Genomic DNA, 25,512 nt, shown 5'->3' with positions numbered 1-25,512 from the left:
GAGCGCTGTCCAAACGCTCCTGGAGCTCTGGCAGCCTTGGGGCCGGGCCCATTCCCTGGGGAGCCTGGGCAGTGCCAGCAGCCTCGGGGGGAAGAACCTTGCCCTGAGATCCATCCCAAGCCCTGGCACAGCTCCAGCCCTTCCTGGGGCCCTGTCCCAGAGCAGAGATCCGTGTCCATCCCTCCTCTCCCCATCACGAGACTGATGAGCCTCCCCTCAGTCTCCTCCGCTCCAGCGGAACACACCAAGTGAAACCCCCTTCACTCCGCTGGGGCTGAAGCCACTGAGCTCACAGAGCCTTTTACAGCTGCCCCAGCAAGATCCCATTCCCAGTGATCCCTAAAGAGTTGTAAAAACATCCCTTTGTGGCGCACTGAGCCAGCAGGAGGATGCCTCAGGCTGGCTCAGAGCAGGCCCCGCTCAGGGCTCACCATTCCGCCGGCGCGGCCTCGCCCTGGCCGCCGTCCCCGTCCCGCGAGCTGCCGGCCGTGCTCAGCTCCGCCACCACCTCGAACACGTCGGATTCCACGGCGAAGGCGTCGGGGTCGTACTCGTAGGAGTAGTAGGACAGGTCTGTGTGCAGGGGGGATCCCTCCTCGGCTGCCGGGGCGAGCAGGGCCGCGGGAGCTGCGGCCCGGCGCGGGAGAAGGAAGGGGTTTAGTCAGGGAGGCTGCGGGGCCTGCAGGTGTTTGTGGGGCCCACAGGGGAGGGGGGAAGCTGCTGCAATGGCAGAGATTACAATTTCCCAGTCTGAGACCTGGGCACTGGAATAAAATGGAAGGAAAGAGGGGGAACAAAGAGAAGGGTGAAGGGGAAACAAGGAGGAAAAGGGAAAACAAGGGGAGAAGGCAAATAAGGGTGGGAAAAGGAGGAAACGAGGGGAAATGAGAAAAAAAGGGGGAAAGAGGAGGAAATAAGGAGGGGAAATGAGAAAACAAGGGGGGAGGAGAGGAGGAAAGAAGACAAGGGGGAAAAGAGGAGGAAAGAAGGGCAGAAAGGGTGATGTACTTTAAAAAACATCTCCAAGCCTCCTTTTCCAGCATGGAATTAACTGAGGTGCTGAAGTTCAGATCCACCACCCTGAGGGCTACACACAGCAAGATAAAAGTGTCATGCTGAGGGCAGATGGCACAGGGAACCCACTCTGCACCCTGAAAATCTCTCCTCTGACCAGGCACCTCAGGTAAGGAGAGCCCCATCCATACGGGGATGTGTTCTGTGTGCCCTCAGCTGTGCATCATTTCATAAAACAAGTGGCAAAGCTGGAGGGAGACCCTGAGGGAACAGCTCACTTGGTGACTGATCAGTGGAGGCAGACAACTTTCTTTTCAGCCCATTAAATGTGAAGATTTCGAGGCCAGGATTCCACAGCAGAGCCATTGACACCAGCCTGAATGAGGAGCTGAGGCACCTCTGCCCCAGCACAGTCTCACAGCACAAACTTCCATCATTTCATGTAGGGACAGACTCAGCACAGGCAGGAGCAAGAACTTCTCCTCTTCCCACTCCCTCCAGTGTGTGCTGACACTGGCAGGTCCCTCTCACAGCACTCCACTCACACCAGGCTCTGTGCTGGGTGACTGCTCCCTGTCCAGAGGGTAAACTGCAAGATAAAACTTCTAGGAATAGCAGCACATCCGTGTTTCCTAAACTGCTCCTCGAGCCAGCTCAGCTGTCCATCCTTTCTGTTTGCTTTCTGTGTACACTGCTCTAATCCAAACCAAAGCAAGCACTGAAGCAGAATTATTGCAGGGAGGAAAAGTCCCCCGCCTGCCCAAATCTGGCTTTATTTAAAGAGAACACTCATCAGGGTCTTTGAAAATGTTTGTTCTCTAGAATTTAAATATCTGAAGGATCTTCCCTGTTGCCTCCCACATCCTCCCAGCACTGGGCAGGGGAGTCAGGCTCTGTTCACTCCTTCTTGGCCTCCTCCCTGTGAGAACCTGCCAGATCATGAGCTCCTTCTATGAATGGGTGATTGCTGTCCACTGGGGATGGGATGAACATCACAGGCCTGGCTCTTCCCAGGAATTCAGCGCTGGAGTCCAAGCAAAGAGCACAGGCCGACATTTCCTGCTGCACACAAACCACTCTCCCCAGCCCCAAATGTTTGTGCTGAGGCCAATGTTTGCTGAGCAGTGATGGGGGAGAGGAAAAACAGCCCTGTGCCAGCTCACTCAATCCTGAAAGAGCTGCAGCCCTGTGGGGAACGTGCCAGCCAGGGAATTTTGGGGATAACTCCACCTGGAAGCAGAGCTCAGGCGGATGTTCCAGGTAGGAGCTGGTGCAGGTGATGGTGCTTAATTAGGAAAAAACCAACAATGCACAAATAAAAGACCATCACCAAACAAAAGTGTCATAATTCAACTCAGAATTTTCTTCCGGTTCCAGCCATTGGCCCTTCTGATTGCTGGAGCAAAACCGTGCGAAGGACACGGCTGTGGGGAGAAGGCAGGGGGCCAGAGATGGAATGAAACAATGTTCAAGTGTGTGGGGCAGCAGTGCTGGGGGTGTCAGTGCTGCTGTGAGCAGGAACCCACCCAGCACTGCTGCCCCACACACTTAGACATTGTTTTCCACCAAATCCATGCAGAATCACAGCACTGTGATGTCAACATATTGTCCTCCAACATCAGAGGCTGTGCTGTGGCTGTATCTTGAGTGCCTTTGGCAGAGGAGATTTAGGCAGTTTCAGAAGAGAGTTAATGATCTGTGGAAGCAATCAAAGCACCACTTCATCAGAGAGACACTATCAGAGCTACTGGGGATTCCTCAGGCTCCAAAGTCCACCCAGATCCTTGTGGCCAAGGAGTGACAAGGACATCAGAAATTCAGTGAGATTCCAGTTCGTAGCTCAGCTCCTGCTCCAGGGTTTTCTATCCAAATAAATATTGCAGCAGGCTGTGAAGGCACACTAGCACACCCACAGCTGGGTCCATGCTACTCATCAAAATCCTGTTCCACCCTTTTGAGACTCAGTAATTCACCTGTGAGAAGGAACAGCTGAGGAAGGGGATTCACACAGGAGTTACTCCAGCTGAGTCCTGTCACTCCACAATCAGAGGATCTACAGATGCAAAGAGGATCCCACCCATCTCTACAAAAAAAGGCTGCAGTTTTAAGGTCAAACCTCAGCCATTCTGCCTCACTGCAGACTTCGGGAAGGCATTTTAAAATGTTCTGACAACAGCAACAGCACTTTGCATCCTGAACTTTCAGGGCCATCTATGTTCAATTGCTCATCTTTGAACAGCTGGAATTTATTCCAACAAACCCACTGGTGTGTGTGTAACTTCACTGTGGGTCTGTGTGTGCCAGAGGGAGCCCCAACACATCCTGCAATTCCCACTGATTGTTCCCACTGCTGGCTAACAAGGAGAAGACCTCAATTAAAGCATCCATCAGCCCAAGCTGAGCTGCACCAGTCTCATGGCAAACACAGGAGGCTTCCAGACAACACAAACACCGCGTGCCTCTCTGAGAACGCGGCATTTCCTGCAGATTAACACACCCAGTCGGTTTTACACCAACCTGCCCTGAGCTTGATTCGGCTCCTGGAGTTTTGCATCCTTTTAGGAAGTCACAGATTTAGGCATGGCTCAGCAGAGCCCTTGCTGGAGCACCTGAGCCGACTTAACCCCATCACATGCTCCAGCAGCACCAAGCCCAGGAGAGCGTGGGTGAGGAGGGGCTCATTCATCTGCTGCACTTTGATTCATGTCCCATGTGCTTGACCTGAGAGGAGCCCGGAGGATTAATGAAAATCACATGCTGGGCCCTTTTCCTGGTGAAGGATTTAGTCCGTTTGATTCCTGAATGCTCACTCTGCCATGGCTGCTCCCAGCCCAGCATCTTCCTGCCAGGAAATTTGGGCACTCCCAGATCCCAGGACAAAGGCAGCTCCAAGTGCTTGTGCTTTATCAAACACCCTTATGGCACTCAAGTTTGTCCACCTAAAATCTGCGTAACCATGCCACACAAAATAATCAGGTTTTCCCCTTCTGCTCCTTCTGAGCCAGCACTGTTTCTGTCAATTCAGAACAGGAACCACAGAGGGATTTTCCTTTGAATTCAATGCAGATTATATCAGAAACTCTGTTCTGAACATTTTTTGGATTGTGGATTACCATCAGGTTCCATCTTTTTTTTTTCCCCAGGTAATCATATCGAATTTTGATTTGAAAATAATGCAATGGCAGCCCCATTTTTGTAGAACTCAGAGCGGCCTCACATTCCAGCAGTGCCTAAATGGAACAGTTTGGGAATGATGCTTGAAAGGGTTCATACTGCATCATTTCCATGCTGAGCACATGACACATGCATGGAAGAAAAGGCAACAGGATATAGATATATATATCAGGAGAAAAAAAGCGGGGGGAGGAAAATAGTAGAGACATTAAATACTAAGACTGAATGACCATTAGAAACTGTCATAATGGAATATTCATCATGATTTTGCACCTTAATAGGAAAACTGTCCATCAGCTGCTGTCCAGAAGGGAAAGAACAGGAGAGTATCTCATGGTGGACATGTGTTAATCTTACTCTGGTGCACAAGGAGGACATGAGGAGGCACAGAGGCTTCTCCTGAAGAATTAAACTGGTTTTACCACCAATTTGTTGGGAGAATTGGAAGCCAGAGGAAAATTAATGAGTGGAAAGCAGCCAGGAAAAATCTAGTCCAGTTTATTTACTAGAAACAGCACAAAACAAGCTATTCTATTGACCTCCACTGCTTCTTGATGAGATTTACTGTGAGCCATGAGCGAGTTCGACACGAGTCTTGGAAAAAAGTGCATGAACATAAGCACCAAATAAAATGAGCAGCCAAATTCCTGGCTACTCCATCCACTGACCTTAACATTTTTGCTCACTAAGGCTCTTTATTCCAAACAGCTCTGAGACAACCAAGACTGCCAGCTCTATTTTTGCACAGAACTGCAGGGACAAAGTTAATCCACCTGGATTGGAGTCCTTGCAGTGGTTTGGGCTGTTGTCACGTCCTGCTCAGCTGTTTGTTGGAACACATTACATCAGCCTGGCTTTAAATGGGATCTTTCCAGCTTAATAGTGGAAGAAAAGATCACAGAGAGTGTGTTGTTCAAACACAGCAAGGCTGAGAAAATAGGAGGGTCGGTTGTCCACTCCTACAAACAATTATCTAAATCCTGCAGGTGCTGAACTGAGCAGGATTCCTGCATGATTTCCTGAAAGGAAAAGGAGAGCTGTCTGCTACTGAATACCTCTCATCCTTAGTTTCCTTGATCTCTTCATTTTTTCCTGATTTCTGAATATTCTGTCTTTTCTATGAGATGGAGAAATTCAACATCTTTACTTAAAATGTGCTTGAGAGCCACCTGTACTTAATACAGGGATAGGACAAGCTTTAACCTTACTAAAGAGAAAGCCTTTGGATAAATGCAAAGGTATTGCATTACCTGCTGGAGTCTGGGGAACACTGGACTGCTCAGCTGTGTGGGATTGTGTCTCCCTTTCTTCTGGCAAGTTCTTGGCTGCAAATGCAAAGAAAAATAAACTCACCTGTCACATAATTCATTAATGTATCTTTAGAAAATGTTTGCATTTCCAGAGATGGCATAATCAGTTCCCTGATACACTACAAGCCTTGAAAGCCCGTACAGAATCTCCAAAGCAAATTACATTTCATGGATTTAATTTTTATCCAGGAGTATTCACTTCAGATCAAACAGTATCACTAATTTTCTCTTCAATTCATTCTGACTGGTAAAACATGTATTCATGAGAACAGAAAACCAGTTATTTCAAGCTGAAAATCAGCTGCCCTTATAATTTAATCAGCTGTACTATGAACAGCAAAATAACACAGAGCAAGTCTGGAATTCTCCTCCTTCCCCTACCACAGGTACGGAATATTAACTTACTCAGATGAGGATTTACAACATTCTGCAACTGGACCATGACAGAAAAGGGAAGTAAATGAAAACCTACAGGCAGAACACTGAGCCATGGGCATCTGCTCTATCCTGGTGTTGTTCCTGCACGATGCCACCTCCATCTGGCAGTGGTTGGGGTAGATGTGTCCGTCGGAGCCGCAGACGGGCTCCCCGTCGTAGCCGCAGTCCCGCGAGCACAGGCACTGCTCGAAGTACTCGTCCTCCAGGCAGCCAAAGATGTTGTTGCAAGGGCCAGAGTGGACAAATCCTGGGAATGAGACAAAGCCAGTCAGTTTTGTATAGCACGGGGAAAGTGGAATGTAAATATTTCAAGGATATCAGTTTTTATGTCGAATTCTCTAAGATTTCTAACAGGAATTTACAAACTTGATGGAATTAAAAGCTCTGGGAACAAAGTTGCCTTTTTTCAAAGAACACTGTGGTGCAACAGCTTTCTGAAATGGGACAAAGCAACTGTTTTTTGGTCACACAGCACAGAAAGGAACACACAGTTTCTGGGGAAAGTCATTCCTTCCATGGATGTATGAAATTGTTCAATCTTCCTGCAGTTAACTGTGGGACTCCATTGCAAAATACTGGAGAGAAAGAAAACCAAATTGCATGGTAAAGATTTTTTTACCTCTTTGTTTACTGACACGTCTCCCCTTGTGCAGGTTCTTCTAGAATCAGACATTTTATCTTGCCTCTGAAGCAAGTCAGTCACTTTATTGCCTGAACAGCACCACTGGTCTGTTTGTCATGACTTTAGCACTGCAACCCCTCAAACCTTTGTGAAATATCCACTAACACAGAGAGCAAAACACAAACATTTGTCTGAATACAATTTTGAGTTCAGAACACCTGTGGGTGCTGTTTTTCCAAAAGATCTGGGTGGTTTTGGGGTAACTCACTGTGGTGGGTTTAGCACTGGCTAAAATCACTAGTGCACTTACTTATTTTTTGCTGTGAGATATGGATTAGAAGGGTAAAACAGGCTTAAAATTTAAAAGGTATGAAGAAAATTTTATTAACAGGACTAAAAGAATAAGAAGTATTAGAATAAAATTTTTAGAACTTTTTTCCTTCTCCTTGCCTGACTTTTTTTTTTTCTTAACTGACAACGTAGAGACAAAACTTGGGATTAGGCACCGAAGAAGCTCTTAACAGCTTTTCTCAGAAGAATAATTTCCATTGTGTGGATTTTTTTTTCTTACTAAATATTAATTAACATGAAACCAGCACACTCACCAACCCACTGGCTGGCTGAGCTCTCCACCTCGTTGCAGGTTGGGCCATCGCAGAGCTCCCGGGCCAGGGGGCTGTTCTCACTCACGTTGTAGAAACGAGTGGCTTCAAAAGCTGCAGCAGGGAGGAGAAATCACAGCTGAGCCTCCTGCCTGGAGATGTGGTGTCAGCAGGGATCAAAGGGAAACAGGCACAAACCTGGCTCGTAGTAATCGTACACTTTGATAGGAACCGGGGCTGTTTTCCCCACTATGTGCTCTCTGAAAGCTTGGACCTTCACACAGGTCATGCACTGGCTGGGAATCTGTGTGAAATGGTGTAAAAGACTCAAAAATTACACTTGAAGAGAGAGATGAACACAGTATGTGCTCCAAAGTAACACACCAAGCACAAAGACAAGACTCCAAGTACAGGGACAGAGATAATGAATAAAAACCAACCAGGATGAACTAAACCAGGATGCTTTGCTGACCTTTAAAACACATATTTGCCACAGAGCAATGGCAGACACTCCAGCTGTGTTCCCTGGTTTGCCCACAGCCATCAGACAATTTCCTGCTGCTGACCAAGCCAAGAGAGCTCTCAACTTCCACTCTCATGTCTGTGCTGTGAAATCTAAATTATTCTGTTTAGCACTGCTGGTTGTACCTGAAAGTGAGGTTATTTCAAAGCAAAAATCTAAGTGATATCTACCTAAAACCACTTCATGAGCTGAATTGAATCACCTGTCTCTGTTATACTTCTGTTTTCAAGAGAAACCACAACACCCACCTGCAGCAAAGGAGGCTCAAGCATGAGGCCAGTCAAAGCTGCAGAGTGATCCTCACCCCTGAGGGACCCCAGCACTCTGCCTGTGCCTCATCCCCTGGTCATTTGCCTTTCATCAAAATCCAACAGAACTATAAGAAAAAAAAGTCATTACCTCATCAAAATAAAATAGGACTTTTCTTCCATCCACTTCATATCTTTTTAATCCAATTTGCTTGTTCATCAATAACTGGGGGTAAAAAACAATGAATTAAAAAAAAATCATCGTGTTTAGTTTAATCTCATTTTATAGAAAACAGGTAGAAGTGAGAGAGTAAGTTTTTGGGTTGCTTAGAAAACTGATCAGACACTGAACTCGAGGGATTTCTTCTGCTGGAAAAGGGTGCTTCCATAAGAGAGGGAAAATGCAAAGAGGTTGAAGTTGCTGTCACACAACTGAGGGGGAAAAGCCACCTGTGTCCTTCCCTGTGTCCTGCTGAGGAATTCTGGCAAGGTGCATTTATCCCCCTGGGACTCTGCTGATGCCTCATCCATAATCTCATTGAGCAGCTCCCAGATTGTTTTCAGTACCAAGGCTCCAGCAAGACCTCAGAGACCCCAAACCACTCAATGAAATCTCTTATTTCCACCCCTCAGACCACCAGGGAATCTCCTGGACCGCACTGGGGATTGGCAGCCCCCTCCTCCCACCAGCTGAAAAATCCAAAACATTCTTCTGCCAGGAAAATTAATCCTCACATTTGAAAAGAGCAGTCATTTGAAAGAGCCCCAGGCACCCTCCCTTTTGACAAATGGGGTCAGGCCAGGCCTCTGCTCCTCATCTTCTCTCCCTTCGAGGCTCAGGGATTTGGAATTTGGGGTTTGCATTGTAGCAGGCAGGCCTACACACCCAGCTCTTCTGCTTTTTAGCTGCACATCTAAGGAACCTTTTCCCCAACTGTGTGCTCTCTGAAAGTTTGGACCTTCACACAGGTCGTGCACTGGCTGGGAATCTGTGTGAAATGGTGTAAAAGACTCAAAAATTACACTTGAGGTGGAGAGAGAGACAAATGAACACAGCATGTGCCCCATCTAAGGGCACTTCCCACATCTCCAAACCTTTCTTTTCAATTTTCCAAAAGTTCCTTCTATGATTTCTGCACTTTGAACATCTCAATACCATGACTGTCTTGCCTGAACAAACACTACTATTTTGATAATTTGTATTTAGAATGCATCTGTCACGTGTAAAATATCTAATACTGAGCTGGGGAGGATGAGGATTTGTGGAAAAGAACTTTTGTGTTTTAATCAAAGTTTGGGGAGCCAAGATAGGGCCAGAGCACTCTATTCTGTAACTCTATTCTCTAAACTGTCCCATGACTTCAATTTCTGTCAGGCAATCCCATTTGTAACAGGGATATTCTTGTGGGTTTTTTTTTGGTTTTTAATGTTACTTTGAGATCACAGGCTAAAATCTCTGTGGAAAGTGGAACAAATCATTATTATTATCATAATAATTATTATAATAATTATTACTACGATTATATACTACCATAATACCATTATTATTTAAAATAACATGGAACAAGCAGCATTCCCACTGAAATTTGCCCAAACCTGCCACCAGCAGCTTTAGCTGTGACTCTCCTCAGCAGAGATTTGTAAAACCCTGCTCCCCAGCTTCCTGCTATTCCTGTAACAAGCAAAGCAACATGTGTTTAAGTCCCACACAATATGGAAAGGGCCAATTTAATTTGTCCTTATAATTTTAGGGGCCTGGTGGTGGCTGTTATTACTCAGCAGTCCATGGCTGCAGACAGTCCTTTTATGAGGGCACGGAGACGCCGGCGCCACCGGGAACTGCTCAGCTCAGCTAAAGCTGCATTTTTTCTGGTGAGGTTTGATAGATCCCAGCCCGGGGTGACCTCCTGACCCTGTCGACATCCAGCATTATTAGGAGGATTTGTGGCCGGGCTGCCCGGGTGTGCACAGAGCGCTCATTAAGCGGAGCTGCCCCGGGGCTGCACGTGGGGCTGCTCCCACCCTGGGACCAGGGAAAATCCTGATTTACAGCCCAGCCCCTCCACAGCAGGCCAGGGAATGGGGAAAAGGCAGCGGGGACAAGGATGGGACTTGGCTCTGCTCCAGGTGGTGCCCAAAGTATACGGTGGAACTTCAGTGGGTGAATTTCATGTTCGGCCCATGTTTGGTAGCCATGAAGAAATCAGAGGTTTGGGTGGGAAGGGACCTTAAAGCTCATCCCATTCCACCCCTGCCATGGCAGGGACACCTTCCACCATCCCAGGCTGCTCCAAGCCCCGTCCAACCTGACCTTGGACACTTCCAGAGATCCAGGGGCAGCCACAGCTGCTCTGGGCATCCTGTGTTCCCCACCCTCCCAGCCAACAATTCCTTCCCAATATCCCATCCAGCCCTGCCCTCTGGCACTGGGAGCCATTCCCTGTGTCCTGTCTCTTCAGGCCTTGTCCCCAGTCCCTCTCCAGCTCTCCTGGAGCCCCTTTAGGCCCTGCAAGAGGTTCTGAGTTCCCCCCAGCAGAGGTGGATTTACAGGTGGGGTTGTAGCTGCACTTTCACTGCCTGTCTATAGATCTGCTTGAGTTTTGTTACCACATTTCATTTTTAGAGATGTAATGGGGTTTCTGCAATAAAAAAAACCATGGAATTCAGCTCTTCAAGGGAAACAGTCCCTCTTGAAGATGCAAAATCCTTCCCAGTTTAGGAAAATCTCCCTCTTTCCAAATGAAGCAATTCTGATCTGGCTATGGGAACAGCAGAGCCTCCTGGGCTCACACACTCCTGACAGAAATTCTTGGCTGTGGCTGCCCCTGGATCCCTGGCAGTGTCCCAGGCCAGGCTGGACAGGGCTTGGATCAGCCTGGGACAGTGGAAGGTGTCCCTGCCATGGCAGGGGTGGCACTGGATGGGCTTTGAGGTCCCTTCCAACCCAAACCATTCTGGGATCTACTGCAAACAGAAGTGTTTTGTGATATCACACAGCCACCAGAGTGTGGTACCAGCAGCAGTGTCCCTTGACACGAATCCCCTCACGTTAATCATTTATTCACAATTATTCTCAGTGTTCCTCTGCTCAGAACACGCCCAGCACTCCCTGAGCACAGGCAAACCATCACACAGAGCACAGGAGGAGCTTGTGAGCAGTAACTCCACACAAACTGAGCCTGTCTGGTTCCCTTGGCTGGGACAGCTGTGTGTCAGCAGCCCCAGGGCAGAGCACAGCTGCCCTGGGAAAGGGGAAAGTGCTCAGGAACAGTAACACAAGGGCATGTGGGACTTTCTCTGGTTCCTCAGCCTAGAAACCCTCAGCTCTGTCCCCTGCTGACATCAGGAAAGGAGACATTCACCCAAATTTGTTGTTTCTTCTTTGCACATTGCAGAGCATTAAAAAAAAAAAAAAAAAGCAGTACAGGGATATGTTCCTTAAGAACTTTCCTGTTCTTCTGCAGTGAAATCCCCTTTATGCTCTTTCTTTCAACCCTTTTCCTCTGCTCACAGAACATTCCATAGGTTTAACACCATAAAGATATCCTGCTCTTCTCCTCCTGGGACATTTTGAGCTCTCTCTGGTTCTAAGCCAGGTTCTCATCCATATTTTTTCTGCTATTATTTACATGAATGACTAAGAAAGAGAATGTATTTGACAGCAGTACACATGACCCTCACTCCAGCACCTTCAGCAGAGGGGGGAAAGCAGGAACCAAACCCACTGCAGGCCCCCTCACCTAATTTTCCTCCTTTCTCTTCCCATGGGGATGCTGGAGAACTCCTGCTCCTGGCCTTGCCCCCACCTGAACAGCCATATTCAGTTTGTTGCATGAGAGAGAATATCAGACTCTCAGGCAAAAAAAAACCAAAAAACAATCCATTTTACATGCTTGGATTTGAAAAGAGATTTCTCCATGTGCAGGTTGTGAAGGGATATAAATAACTTCAGTTTTTCTCTTTATAGGAATAATTTCATATCTGATCCCCTGAAAGGATGCAATTGCTTCTCAGGGATTAATACAAAAATTTCTGTGGCTTCAGGGACACCCCAGAAGACATCTGACAGCAGCTCCTGATGTGGATTGTAAACCTCTCCAGAGGGCTTTTTCCTCCAAGAAAATGCAATGGTGTTTCAATTATAAATCAACAAAGTCCAGTGAAATCCAAGAGAAGATAAAGCAATGTGCAACTCCTCCTTGAATTATGATATCAAACTGAACTTCACAACGGATCTATTTTAAAATTCTTTCTTCAGATCCCTTCCCCTCCCAATATAATGAGATAAAGTTATTAACAGAAGAGGTCTTTTAGAAGCAAAATATTTTTTAGCTCTTTACTAGCTCTCGAGGATGCAAAACTTTTACACCTCTTCAGTTAAATAATCTTTAAAAAAAAATCTTTGCAGCATAAGAACCCCACCAGTGAATGCAATGTTCTACAAAATGTAATGAGTTGTAATGAATGTAATGCTCCCACAAATATAAAGCAAAGCTCAAGATTTCAGTTCATCTGCCCTGAAGGGCTGGCTGGGCACGAGGCACATTCTGTCCACCTCAGCTTGGCTGCAAGAAACACGATGTTCTCCCAGAGAGAAGGGGGGAAAAAAAAAAGGGCAAAAAATTCCAAGACACAGAGCCTCCAAAGAAATGGGATCCAGATGTTGGAGATAACACAGCCCACTAAGCAGCCATAAACAGCTCCTGTTAGAGCACATTTGCACCTCAACTTTTCCAAAGGGGCTCAGTTAATTACTGTGCACTGGCTCAGGAAAACCTTGGCTTGGCCTGGGTTGGGTTTGCTCAGAACGGCTGTTCCCTCATTTCAGAGAGAGATTTTTTGACAAGTGAAATCTCTTCCTCCCCCTTCCCTATTTTAATTGCATCTTTTCAGCAGTGCTCTGACACTCAGTGGCCTCCTCTTGTCCCTCGAGAGGGGACCCCAGCCCTGCTGTCCCATCGCAGCCCCTTACCTGCTCCAGGCTCTCAATATCTGCCCGAAACCCCGAGAACAAAGGCACTTCCAGCACAGCCATGTTTGAGGATCCAGAGTGCAGCCATCTTCCCATGGGAACAAAAAGAGAGAAAATGGGAACAAACTCAAGATCCAAGACAACAAATGGACAATTCAGAATGAAGAAACTAACTCCAGAAGCAAAAAAAAAACCCCAAAACACCATATTAAAAGGCTCTCCTCCTTGAAGTGCTTGTGGAAAGACAGTTTGAAAAATCCTCTTTTCTGCTCTTATTTAACAAAATTATGCCCAGTTCACAGAGGGTAGGAGATGTTCTGGAGCAGAGAGGCAGAAAACCAGAGGGATGCAGTCACCTGTGGGGCTGCTTGCTTTCTTTTTCAATTAATCACTGAGAAAATGCACTTGGTAAAAGGAAATAAATGCTTGGAGTAGAAGAAATTTCTATTCCACTGTGACAGGAGGGCTGTAGATGGAGTGTGGTGGGAGAGGGATGCTAATTCTCAACACCAGTCAAGGTCATTCAATCCTGGGGCTTCATAAATGGCTGTTTTACCCCTGACACTGAGAAAAGGGCTTTTGCTAATGAGTCAGCAAAGCCACTGCCTCGTTGGTGTTAAAGAGTTCACTGCCTAGATCGTCCTCTGGAGCATAACTGAAAACTCAGAAAATCCTCTGAAACTGAGCTGTTGTTGTGTGTCCAAAGAACCCACACACAGGAAGGTGTGGAGACAAAGTCTGTCAGGGCTATTGCAAAAGTCTCATTTTTTGCAGCATGGCAGAGGAGTCTCCATCCTAACACAGCTCCTGGAATCCCAGAACAAGGCTCCTTTTCTCTGCTCTGCCAGCAGCTCCCAGCCCTCCCTCCTTGGCAGCTCACCTGTTTGCTGTGCACCACCTGAGCCTGGGCCCAGCAGGGCTCATCAGCTCATGGCCAGCACTGAGAAAACACAGTTCCACAGCTTCCAGCACCAAATTTGCCAGCTCTGAGCTGGCTCCTGCAGGGCCCCTCTCTCTGGAGCCCCCTCAGCTCAGGGGGTGGTGAACTGGCTGAGGCTGGGGTGCCCCACCCCAGCCCAAGGCTCACAGTAGCATGAGGTGGCCTGGGGACAGAGCCAGCTGGCTCAGGGTGAGGCACTTCAGGGCTCCCAGAGTCATTAAACCTCGTTAATTCCCATCTAACTCCATGCTCAATGCTCCCTAATAAATCGTACAGGATCCCTTTGCCTGCATTTCCCCAATCTCTGTTATATATCACAGCTTTCTGTTTTCCACCCTGTGTTCTCCCTAACCCTTCAGAAGTGCCCCAGGGACGTCACTGGGCATGACAACACTTCATTACATCCCGAGAACACCCCCAGCTCAAAATATCTCAGCTGTCATCCCTAGCTGCACTCCTCTCTTCTCACTGCACAGGCAAGATGATGATGGAGCTGAGAGCATCATTACAGGAAGAAGGGGAGGAAAGGAAGATTTCGTTTGCTTTTGTTTCCTTTCCAAGCAATCCATCTCCCTGCACTGGGCTTCCTCTCAAATTTCTGTCTTAGCTCCAGCAATTCCCAGGACAGAAGTTTCAGAACTATCAGCAGAGGTTGTGCTGATGCAGGGCAGCCTCCTCAGCATCTGACAAGACTGTAGAATTTTATCCTCTCCCCTGAACAGGATGAGGGCTTGGGCAGGGGGAGAAGAGGTTGGCACAGTGACACTGTGGCCCCTGGGACTGCCTGTGCCACAACACAGCCCCGTGGGCCAGGGACAAATGTGGGACTGGCAAAACGAGACCCCATCTTCTCCTGGGGCTCTGCAGGAAGGGGGGCCAGAGTTTCCCATTGAACTCTGATGCAGCCACAATTCTCCATTTCCATCTGAGTCACTCACATTTCTTCATTGGAGGTCAGTGCAGCAGCAGCCCCCACCCCCAGCTGCCATGCTCCTGGTCACAAAAATGCAACTTAGTTGTGAATTTCTTGGGAATGGTTTCTCCTGTTGCACAGCAGGATGTGTGAGCCCTCTATTTACTCTGGTTGTGGATTTATCTCTCTTGGGTCAAATTTCCAAAACCCTTCCTAAAAATCCAAGTGCCTTATAAGATCAGCCTTATAAGATAACTCCTGATGACTGCAGTAGTACAAAGGTGTTTAAGCAAAAGTTTAAGTGGATTTAATACTGGTCAGAAACTATTCTTGCTGATGTTTGTCTATAGCCAAGCTGTTTTCTCATAATAACTTGAGTTTTCCAATCTATAAAATGAGACATAACTGTTCATGTCTCTGTAAAGTGCTTTGAGAGCTAGAAATGAAACTTCTGGATCATGCCACTTTTAAAAGTTATTTTATATTTCCTTATATGGAGGAAGGAGATAAGGAATTTGAGAGCTTATTAACAAATATCTGCATGTGTTGTACCTTTACCATAGATTCCAAACTCATACAATGGCAGCAAGCATCTTCTGTTAGGTTTTTGGTATCCAAAACTGAACCACTAAGGAGCTCAAATAATAAAGTCAAGTCAGTAATATTTATAAAACTATTGACACAATTAAGATATTAGTTAATTAGTTGAATTTACCTTGCTCTTTGAGGCTTTAAAAAAAATAATCCAGAACTTTTTCTTTTCATACTCACACAAGCAAATCACATCACATTTGTAATTTTCAGGATTTGGATAATAATGAAACTCAGTGATAAAACCTCAAGGTGTTGTTCTTATTTCTCTACCTTTGACACACTCTTAGCACTGAAATGATTGAGAATGACCTTGGAATGACTCTGTCCTACAACCCACAGAGGTGCATGAAAGTTCTGCCTCACCCTGCTCGAGATCCAGACGGTGCAGCAAGAAAGAGCTGGGTGCTTTCCTGGCACAGAGGGGCTGAGCAGCAAATGGAACATTCTGTGGGGAGCAGGATTGGTGTTTCCTACCTCGTGCAGGTCTCCAGGATGACTTTGTACTCGCGGTGGTCCTGGTCTGAGGCCGGGTCCTCGTCGTCCCCCAGGGCCCTGTCCCTGTGCAGGGCTCCGGGGCGGTTCTGGGCAGCAGAGCCCGAGCGCAGCGGGGCTGGGGCTTGCAGGTGCTGCTCTGCCTTGGGCTCCTTCAGGTTCACCAGGAGCTGGAAGGCTGGCTTGGCAATAGGATCAGGTACATTGTAAGTGACATCGATCTGCAGCAGGAAGAGGGAGAAGCAAAGCACATCAGGGTGGTTTATTACAGCTCCAGTGTTTCAAAATGTCTACAAATGTCCCAAAAAGGCCAGCACAGAGACAAGATCTCTTCAGAAGGGGAGAATGGCAGGCATAGAGTCTTTTCCACACAGTTATAGCTCTATAAACTCTGCCAGAGCTGATACAGTCACATTCACTTCCTAAATTAAAGTAGCACCACATTTTAGAACTATTTTTAGAGAAATTCCAAGTGTAAGTCCTGCCTCAAAGCAAAGTGGGATTACAAAAGCAGCAAACAGGCTGTGAGGACAAAGAACATCTGCTCCCATGCTTTCTTCCAGCCCCATGAGAACCTTACCTGCATCAGACAGCAGCCTTCACCTTTGGCACTCACAAACAGCCCTGTTGGAATACTGGGGATCTGGGGAGAACACACAGGTGAGACACAGACAAGACACGGCACACAGAATGGAAATTAATATTAAATTTAGCCCTATTGTGTACAAAATAACTTTATAAAAGACACTGCAGAAGTGAGGTGAGCATGGCTTAGTCTCTTCACCGCCTGCACTTAAAACGGCAGAGACAAACAGCAGCACAAAATAAACATCAGGCACTGGTTATGGTGAAAGATGCCTTTAAGTAGGAGTGCTGTCTCCTTCATAGCAGAATCCAGCCACAAACTCACAGAAAGTCCCACAGGTCTCACGGCTTAACTTTTGTTTTTACCATCACTGATCCAAGTCCTCATTTAGAACCCAGCTCACGTGGATTGCTTTAAAAATCTGCCTGCACAAAACCACCTACCACTGCAGTCTGAAGGACTTTTTTATTCATCTTGTTAAGCTCAAAGGTCTCCTGGTAGTCCAGGTTAGTAGAAGCCAAGGAAATGGTCAGGTTGACTCCTCCAACATAAGAAAGGATGGCATATTCAGCCAGAGCCTGCAGGGCCACACAGGTGTCCTGGGGGCCAGAAGAGGGAGAAATCAGAATAGTGAAGAACACAGGAGCACAGCAAACTTCCAAACAGCTCTGCTCAGCTCCAGGTGGCACAGTCTTCCTTATTAATTCATATGGCAAAAGAAACACCAGGTTTTGCTCACTTTTCCTATCAAAGGCACCTCCTTTGCTTTGAGGACAAAGTCTGTATTCCTTTCAAATTACCAGTCCAAGGAGGAAGCAGTAAAGAGAGCTGGGAAGTTTTTCTTCTCACCAGAACACAAACAAATTCTGTCAGGAAGATGGAAACTCTGCATTCCTGAATCAATTGCAGTGCATGCATCCCAGCTACCTGTTCCAGAGGCAGCCCACCTGGGTAGATGAGAATCCTCCCAGTGCATTCCTCTGCTGTGAGAGCCACTTGACCACAGGGAGTGCGGAGGCCACGTCTCCCAAGAGTGTGTAGGTCAGAAGGGCATAAGATGTCATTTCCACTTCTGCAGAAACAACTGAAAGGGGAGTGAATTAAATAAAAAAAAAAATAAATCAAAATACTACCTAAAGGGCAAGAATCCAGGCAGGTTTAGAGATAGTTCTATGAATATTTTTAAACTGAAAAATAATTCTAAAAAGTTAAGAGTCTGCAGAAGTAACCATATGAAAATGGAAGTTAAAATGTCTGCACCCAAGGTACTTCACCTCCTAAGATATCTCTGCTTTCAACATAAGCCTCCCTTCACACAATAGATAACCAATAATAAAGATATTCACACAAGACATCAACTCCTTCTCCTTGACTTCAATTCCTCTCCCACTCCAGTTCTACTCTGCTGCTGCCCACACTGTTGTCCTGCCCTAGAGATTTTCATACAACATCCAGTCAGATCCCTCTTGAACATTGCTGCACCTGCATTATATCCAAAGAGTCAATGGCTTTAAGTGGCTTGAAAATTACAGCATCACTGTAATGATAACTTACTGTAACTTACAGCCATTGTTTCTGTGGCTTTGACAGCCAAAGTCTAGAAAAATCAGCTGAAGTGTCAGTGACCAGTGATACAATCCTTAGGTCCATTTGAAAACACAAAGATAAATAGCTCTAAAATTAAATATACTTGAATTCACACAGATTTCCATTTTGAAGTATTACTCCCTGACAGAACAGTGAGAGCCACATGGGATTCTGTCTTTATAAACCTAGAGTGAAAGCTGATGAGACAGCTGGGGCTGAAAATCCTATCCTGTCTGAACCACATCTTGCTCTGTCTCTCATTTATTCTTTCAGCATAATGTTACCTGCCTTTTCTGAGCTCTCTTGTCTCTGGACCCTGCCCTGACTGACAGTTTTAGAATACCCTGTATTTTATAAACAATTCACTGTAATCCATGCAGGCTGGTGTGGCAGCCCCTTCCCTTTTCTCTGCCTTCGCACTGCAGGTTCCCAATTACCTGATTGGGAGAGTCCATCATTAAAGCCCATGAAGGTGTCTTCATCAGTGACAAGGGTTCCTGTGAGGCTCCAGTGTGTAAAGCCATCTAGGAGAAGAGGGCAATGGGACATGGGTGTTACCAGAGCAGGAGTGCAGCTGAGCCTCTGTGCATGGGAAGAGTCAAATTCCACTTTTGCATTGGCTCTGTGCCCTGAGCTGCACTGTCCCTCCTTTTGGACACCCAGTCCCTGGGGCTCCCTTTGGAATGACAAAGATGATTCAGTGTGACAAATGGGGTCATTCTTGGATTTTGGATTAAATACACCATCAGGGAATGTGAGGTGTTACAGGGCAAACTGTCACTGTGAGGAGAGAACTGCAGAGCCTCTGAACAGCCTGCCATCACTCTGCTGCTTAGGGAACGCTGCTGCTGAACACCAGGGCTGTGGCTCTGACCTCTGTGTGGGCCATTCACTTAGGAGCTGATCCCTTGCAATTCAGAATATTCTGTGATCCTGCTGCACTTGCCTTCCTTCAGCACCAGCCACACATGTGGAGCCCTCTACAAAAACAGCCCCCTTGCCTTACAAAGCCAAACTGCCGTGAGCAACCCCTCATCTCCCAGGCCCCGTCCTCTCTAGCAGCTCAGCATCCAGGCTGTGCTGGGCTGCTGCTGTGAGGGGCAGAGCTCAGGGCTGGCTCATACCCTGGGTGATGGCCATGCTGTTCATCCTGCGCAGCATGGCAGCCGCCGAGGGGCTGTGCAGCAGGCTCAGGGCGTAGGCGCTCAGGGCCGTCGTGTAGGGGTCCTCTGCTGAGTACAGGTTGGACTCCAGGAAATGTTTTGCTTTGTCAACAGCTGTTCTTTCTTCCTACATTCACAGGGGAAAGAGCCCAGAACAGATGTACCAGTCTCAGAAGTTAGAATGGCTTTATTACTCGTTACATCGTGCCCATTAAAAAAACCATCCAAACAAAAACCAACAAAAAAAATCCAAACAAAAGCAACAACAAAAAAAACAAACTCAGAAAGATACATTTTGCTCCCTGCAGAACAGCTTTGACACTCTCCCTAAGAAAAGAAATGCATCAAAAATTCAAGAAAAGGTGCAAACAGCAGAGCAAGAATGATTTAGGCTAACACTGAGATACACTTTTTCCCCCCTAAAGGTGAAGAAATTCCATGTCCCTGCAAGGCAGCAGATGAACAGGGCAGGGGTGAGCTCTTTACTGTAGGTTTGATTGTGTTCCTGACACTCTGGAGCGTCTGGCAGACGCCAGAGGATAATAAAGGCCAAGGTTCCCAGGGGTCCCTGCAGCCAACAAACATGTTTTATTAACTCCCCCAATGACCTCACCATGCAGGAACGTGGCTCTGATAATTTATAGAAACAATTTAATTGGACTTGATGTAATTTGGTTTCCTTTGATTTCCCTGTGGCACTAACCTTCCCCTTCCTCATTTCCTAGCTAAGATCATTAGGAACACCCACAAATCTCCTCTAGGAAAACCATTAGAATCCACAGAAACTGCACTGCTGGGGCTGCCTTGACACACAGCAGCCCAGAGAGAGCATCACGTCACTGCTCAGAGGGGGACACTGCTGACAGGGAGGCAGGAAGTTACTCTGTGAGCTCTGCAGAGTTTTCTGAATTTTTAATAAGGTTGAAAACCTTCCACTCCAACGAGGACAGGGGGTTAGGGGGCATCTGTCTGCAACAGCAGCCTGGTCTCACTCTTCAGGCTCCACAAGGATGGATGAGGAGTGCTGAGGTTATCAGAGCTCCTGAGTGGGCCCTGGCTGTTCTGACACCTCCACAAACTCACGGGGCTGTGCCTGAACAGACCCTTTTGTCTGAGGGCAGATCACCAGGAGATGCTGCAACATCCACTACACCTCTTTTCATCTTCCAGGCAGCTCTGCCTGTGCACAGCCACCACTGCCCCCTCCCTTGGCTGAAGGGCAAGGGAAATCTTCCCAGTCCTAGTTAGTGGGGATGTGTCACTATGATCTTATCTAAACATCTCCATTCTAGTGCAGCTGCATACTGGCAGAAACACATCAGGGGGTGGGAGCACTGTTTTACCAGGAGTTTTAAGAAGGAATCCCTAAGCCACCAGTTATACTGGGAGTTTGGGGTTTTTTCCAGTGGAATTGGCTATTCTAACATAGCTGCTTCTCTTTCCTGCAGTGTTCCTGCTCTGTCTCATTGCAAAGGAGAGAAACTTTTCTCTCCAGAGCCCTCAGTCCAGCCCGTTGCAGGAGCTCAGCTCTCTGAAAGCACTGTAATCTAACAGCAGTAGCATTTTGGCCACTGCAGCCAAGCCAGACCACAAGAGTTCTCTGGATCCCCAAGTTAAACTGCTTTTAGCACCAAGCCAGGATTTCTGAGTCTCTACAGGCAAGAGACCAGGATCTGCACAGGCTGCACTCACAGCTTAAGCTAAGAGGCAGAAAACACTTTCTGCAGCAATTTCTTGGAGTGGTTGAGGGATGGGGCTGCAGGGAAGTGTTTTGCTCTGGTGGAATAATCATGAGCTGATGGCTGAAGGGTGGGAGACCACCTTGAACAACTTCAAATTCCATAACTTCAGAACAATCCCAAGGCTTTCCAGCAGCCTCTCTTCCCTGGATGCTGTCAGTCATTCTAGAGAGCACAGAACTGAAGGCAAACAGCAGCAAAATGAAGTTTAAAAATAAAAGAACAGAGAGAATTTTTGAAGCTGTTTTAACTGAGCTTTTGTTACCTCAGAAGTGACACCTGTTTCCAGAAGAGATGCAACCACATAAGCTGTCAGGGAGATCTTCCCATGGATCCCACCCTGGAAGGACAAACAACACAAACCAGTGAGTGAAAACCAGAGAAAAGGACACTGGAGGAAGAAAAAGAAACTTTGAAACAATACAAAGGATATGTTAGAACTAGAGGAGAAGCTGAAGCATCACCAAATTTCTTTTCTTTGCACACAAGGAGTATAAAATTTAGGAACCCAAGCCCACTGTGGTTGGGGCCAGGTCTCAGCTGTCCCTGGCCTGAGGACACATTTAATGCAGTATTTTGTAAGAATTCACACCTTGCTTTCCATCCTCTGGGGACACCCCACAGACACATTCTGACAGACCATTTTTAACTGAAATTCCCCTGGTTCTCCCTGTAGCATTGCAGCCTTTCAAGCGTAAAATTCATATTCAAACTGCATCACTTCATGCTCTGATAACAACTCTAAAAATGTCCTTGCTGATCCCGCGTGGTTTTTACCTGAATGTCCTTGTTTAGAATCCTGCCCATAGCAGGGAAAGAACCATCTTCTTTCTGGTGCTGGATGATCCAGTCTTTGGCAGCTGTGAGTTCTTTGGGGTCAATGAAAATAAACCCACGAGACTGAGCAAAGGATTTGAGCACAAAAGCTGTTAACCTGTAAAAATGAATTAACCATCTTTACTGAGAAAACAAATTCAGAATAGAAAGTAGTTGTATGGAAAATACTATGTTCTTGGAAAGCACAAATTGAAAAAAATCTTATTGAGAAACACTAAATATTGTTGATAAAACGTTTATGGAACATAAAAGCACCCAAACACTGTCCAGGCTTTGGATAAGAAAAGGATTAAAGGTCAACAAACTAAATTGAAAAGTAGAACTCAATGGTGTATTTGTCAAAATTATGACACACTCTAAAATATAGCTCTTTTTTATCCCAAATTATTGAAGTTTTTCAGATCAGACTCAATATTTTAAAATGAAGAATCAATATATTTCTCATAAGAAATCCAGATCCTTTCCTCAAGCCTGAAAGCTGTGTTACACTTTATACAGAATTAAGACTTAAGAAAGCACCAGAAGTGATTTTGGAATTCTAAACCTCTGACAGCAAGTGTGAGCACTGGCCAGCTTCAGGGGATTGAGTCATTGCATTGACAAGCCCCTGAGGAATGGGAGGGTAGCACACACTGCTGCCTGGCAGGGGATTTTTTGAGTGTTGAGTAATTCTGTGTCACTGTATCTCACATCCAGGGGCTGGGATGGAAGATCCCTGTCTCAGGAAGAGCAGGGCAGCGGTGGTGCTGCAATCAGAGAAAACCCAAGCATGGATGGAGCAGAGGGATGGAGCCCTGGATGTCCAGAGCTGAGCCCTGGGATTGATGCCACACAAACCTCCCAGGCTTGTCTTTGAGGGGTTTTGAGCTGGTTTTGGTCATTTTTTTACCTACCCTGGTAAAAGCTTCTCCCACTTACAGAGACAGCACATTTCCCTGTACCTGCTTCAGGTAAAACTCCATTCCCTAATGGAATCAGGTGCTTAAATGCTCCATAATTGCTACTCCTACTGCAGATATAACCCTTAACTACAGCTTTGTGCCTGAAACCTGGACTAATTAGCAGATTTAACTCTCTAAACTGCTCCTGAGTCCTGAATCATCTACAACACATCACCTAATGTAGTCAGAGCACTCAGCAGCACTGTACAGCAATTCTGTAGCCACTGAATATTCTTGCATTATTTCTGTTTTCCACTGTGTGTGATACCACGAGAGAAGCTGGAAAGTTACTCCTCTTTCCCAGCCAATTGTATATTTTTCCTGTTTAGCAAGCACTTAGCACTTCTCCAGCTCAGTTTTAAATAGTTACTCACCACATGCTCCCTGATGAGTCCCTCTCCCCAAAAGCACTGTAGGAGCCGTCCTGCCTCTTGTAGGTCAGCTGGCGCTGGTAGCCTGGAAGCCACAAAAGAATTGGGGGAGTCCAAAATCTCCTCACACAGAGAAAAACAAGTATTTAAAGTGAATGAAGACTCAGAACATCTGGAACATGTGTAAGGGATTCTGCTGCCCGAGGCAGCTTCTTATTCTGCTGTGAGTGAGAGCCAGCTCTGTGTGCAGTTCATCCAGAAATCTGCTCAGGATAACATCTGGAACACTGCAGCTCCTGCCTTTTGGACACTGGAAATGCTAAAAAGCTGATATTTCTCTGAAAAAAAAAAAAGCATTATCAAAAGGTTTTGACTTAAGTATAAAGCCACTCTCCTTCCATTTTACTTCCATTTACAAATGAAAAGGTTTTGCCTGTGACATTACAGCTGGATTCAGACTTTCCCCAAAGCTGTTGCTTGGAATGAGTTCACATAACATCACAACAGCTGTGATCTCTGTGCACGTGAACAGCTGCAAGGGCTGTCCCAAGGCTTGTTTTAGACATCACTATTAACAAGGTGAATGCTGAAGATAAGAACTCTCTCCTGGAATGTCTTCTGAGGTTGAAAATGACAAAAGAATAGAAATGCTCTTTTTCTGCCAGGAAAATGATTTACTTCTCAAACCTGTTTGTCTACACCCTTGTCCATCCTAGCAAATCCTCCACAGGGATGAATACACAATCCACACTTGGATAAAGCTCTGAAACACCCATTGGAGTCAAACCCCCCAGGATGGATATTTCTGATAAGGAAAACTCCAATCTGCAAGAAGATTGTGTCAAAAGACTTTTCATGCCTGCTGAATTCTGCAGCAGGGGAGGAGGTGTTTTATTCCACTCCACATGACGTTTTTATGGGAGAGGATTATTGTTTCATTTCCGGAGGTGAAGTTTCTCTGCTGACCTCTGCAGATACAGGCAGCTCCTCAGTCCCTGAGGAGGGGCTGCCCATGGCTCCCACACTTCCCAGTTGCTCTGTAGCCCCCCAGTGCTCACTGGGAATGGCCTGAAAAATGGGAGGAATGAAGACCTAGAGATTGATGATGCTCTTGTAGTCACCACATCTTTATCAGGGGGTGGTGGGATAGGTACAGATACCTGGCAGAAAGCCTAAGTAATGGTATTGTTTTTTTCTTCTTCCAAAAAATAGGTGTTAAATTAAATTAAATTGCTTTTTTGCCCCCTGCAGCCCTCAGGTATGATTTACTACTGAGCACTTCCTGCTTAAACAGCTCCTCAGTGCTCATTTCCAGTGTGCAAATGGACACATTCAATTCCTATATTTTATATCCCTCTTCTCATTGTTTCTGTTCCTCTCTTTTTCAATGTTCATGGTGCCAGTACTGCCAAGGCTGTGGGTCTGACCCCTGCATGGGCCATTCATTCCAGAGCTGGACTTGATGATCACAGTGGATCCCTTCCAGCTCAGGATATTCTGTGATTCTGTGATTTTGAGCTGGATTATGCTTCATTGCTCTTGCTGTTGTTCTTTGGTTGTTGGTTGTGCGTGGCACAGCACAGACTTTATGTCTTGCTTGCTCTTCTGAACCCTCCTCTTTTCTGAACATTCTTCTGGATGCTGGGGCTCACAGGAGAGGTTCCCCTCTCCAGTTTTCCCCTGCCCACCTGCTTTTTTTTGTGGGGAAGTAGAAAAAATACTGATTGGTTTGTCCCAGGCCACTTCTAAAGAAGAGGGAATACACAGGAATTGTTGGGTATCAGCATTTTCCATGATTAAGGGATGAAGTTTTCTGGCTTGGTAAATCACAAAAGCCTTCTAGAGTGAGCATTTCCCATCTAAACCTTGTACTTGGCAGGGCTCCAGTAAACACAGAATGGTTTAAAACTCTTGGGGGTTTCTTCTGTAAGGGTTAATTAGCAAACAGAGTTTGGAGCCAAAAACCTGGAAGGTTTGCAGATTCATAAAAAGAAACAAAAGCAAATGATGTTGCAAAGGAAACACTGACTCGGGCCATTAACAAATTCCCTTTGCCTCACTGCTCCCAGCAAGCACAGAAAATTACAAGTGAAATGACTGGAGCCAGGCAGAGGAAGCAGCACTGGGCTTTTGCTGCTGAACACAAGAAATATCTCACATATTACATTTTATATTTATATTTTCAGAGGAGAACCACCTAACCCTGTCACCTCTGATTTCATGACATGACTATTGTCTGACTCATACACAAGAGAGCTTTGTCCCTTTGGGTCACTCTTGTTTTTAATGATCTCTGAATTCTTACTTGTCCTGAGAATTGCACTTAGTTATAAAACTATTTTGCACATGGCTTTCCCCAAAACAAATGCTGAGAAAAACAGTGGGGAAAAAAAAATAAAGGTTGTTTTGAGCTGCTTAGTAAAGTAGGACAGGACATTGAAAGGAC

At 46.2% G+C, this 25,512-nt stretch overlaps 1 protein-coding gene and 1 long non-coding RNA gene across 3 annotated transcripts in view; one reads left to right on the top strand and one right to left on the bottom strand.

Annotated features, from left to right (window-relative positions):
* CPAMD8 (C3 and PZP like alpha-2-macroglobulin domain containing 8) overlaps positions 1–25,512 on the bottom strand; it is a 52,781-nt gene that overhangs the window by 3,906 nt on the left and 23,363 nt on the right. For both annotated transcript variants that reach the window (XM_023943017.2, XM_086862907.1), the window contains exons 27-42: positions 23,070–23,151; positions 21,695–21,851; positions 21,183–21,257; positions 19,140–19,305; positions 18,453–18,539; positions 17,376–17,512; positions 16,872–17,027; positions 16,423–16,485; positions 15,825–16,063; positions 12,904–12,991; positions 8,083–8,157; positions 7,359–7,464; positions 7,164–7,274; positions 5,971–6,183; positions 5,439–5,513; positions 432–627 (exon numbers count right to left, since the gene is read on the bottom strand). In XM_023943017.2, coding sequence (XP_023798785.2) covers positions 432–627; positions 5,439–5,513; positions 5,971–6,183; positions 7,164–7,274; positions 7,359–7,464; positions 8,083–8,157; positions 12,904–12,991; positions 15,825–16,063; positions 16,423–16,485; positions 16,872–17,027; positions 17,376–17,512; positions 18,453–18,539; positions 19,140–19,305; positions 21,183–21,257; positions 21,695–21,851; positions 23,070–23,151 — 2,026 coding nt within the window. The remainder of the gene's footprint in view (positions 1–431; positions 628–5,438; positions 5,514–5,970; positions 6,184–7,163; positions 7,275–7,358; positions 7,465–8,082; positions 8,158–12,903; positions 12,992–15,824; positions 16,064–16,422; positions 16,486–16,871; positions 17,028–17,375; positions 17,513–18,452; positions 18,540–19,139; positions 19,306–21,182; positions 21,258–21,694; positions 21,852–23,069; positions 23,152–25,512) is intronic.
* LOC111940361 (uncharacterized) lies at positions 446–17,786 on the top strand. Its single transcript, XR_002869483.2, has 4 exons — positions 446–571; positions 1,041–1,183; positions 9,683–9,803; positions 11,899–17,786. It is a non-coding gene; the product is annotated as an uncharacterized LOC111940361 (long non-coding RNA).

This window comes from Cyanistes caeruleus, chromosome 25, assembly GCF_971803275.1.
Source record: "Cyanistes caeruleus chromosome 25, bCyaCae1.hap1.1, whole genome shotgun sequence".
NCBI classification, from domain to species: Eukaryota; Metazoa; Chordata; class Aves; order Passeriformes; family Paridae; genus Cyanistes; species Cyanistes caeruleus.
Note: the sequence above shows the minus strand (reverse complement) of the source record. Positions and strands in the feature narration are given on the sequence as shown.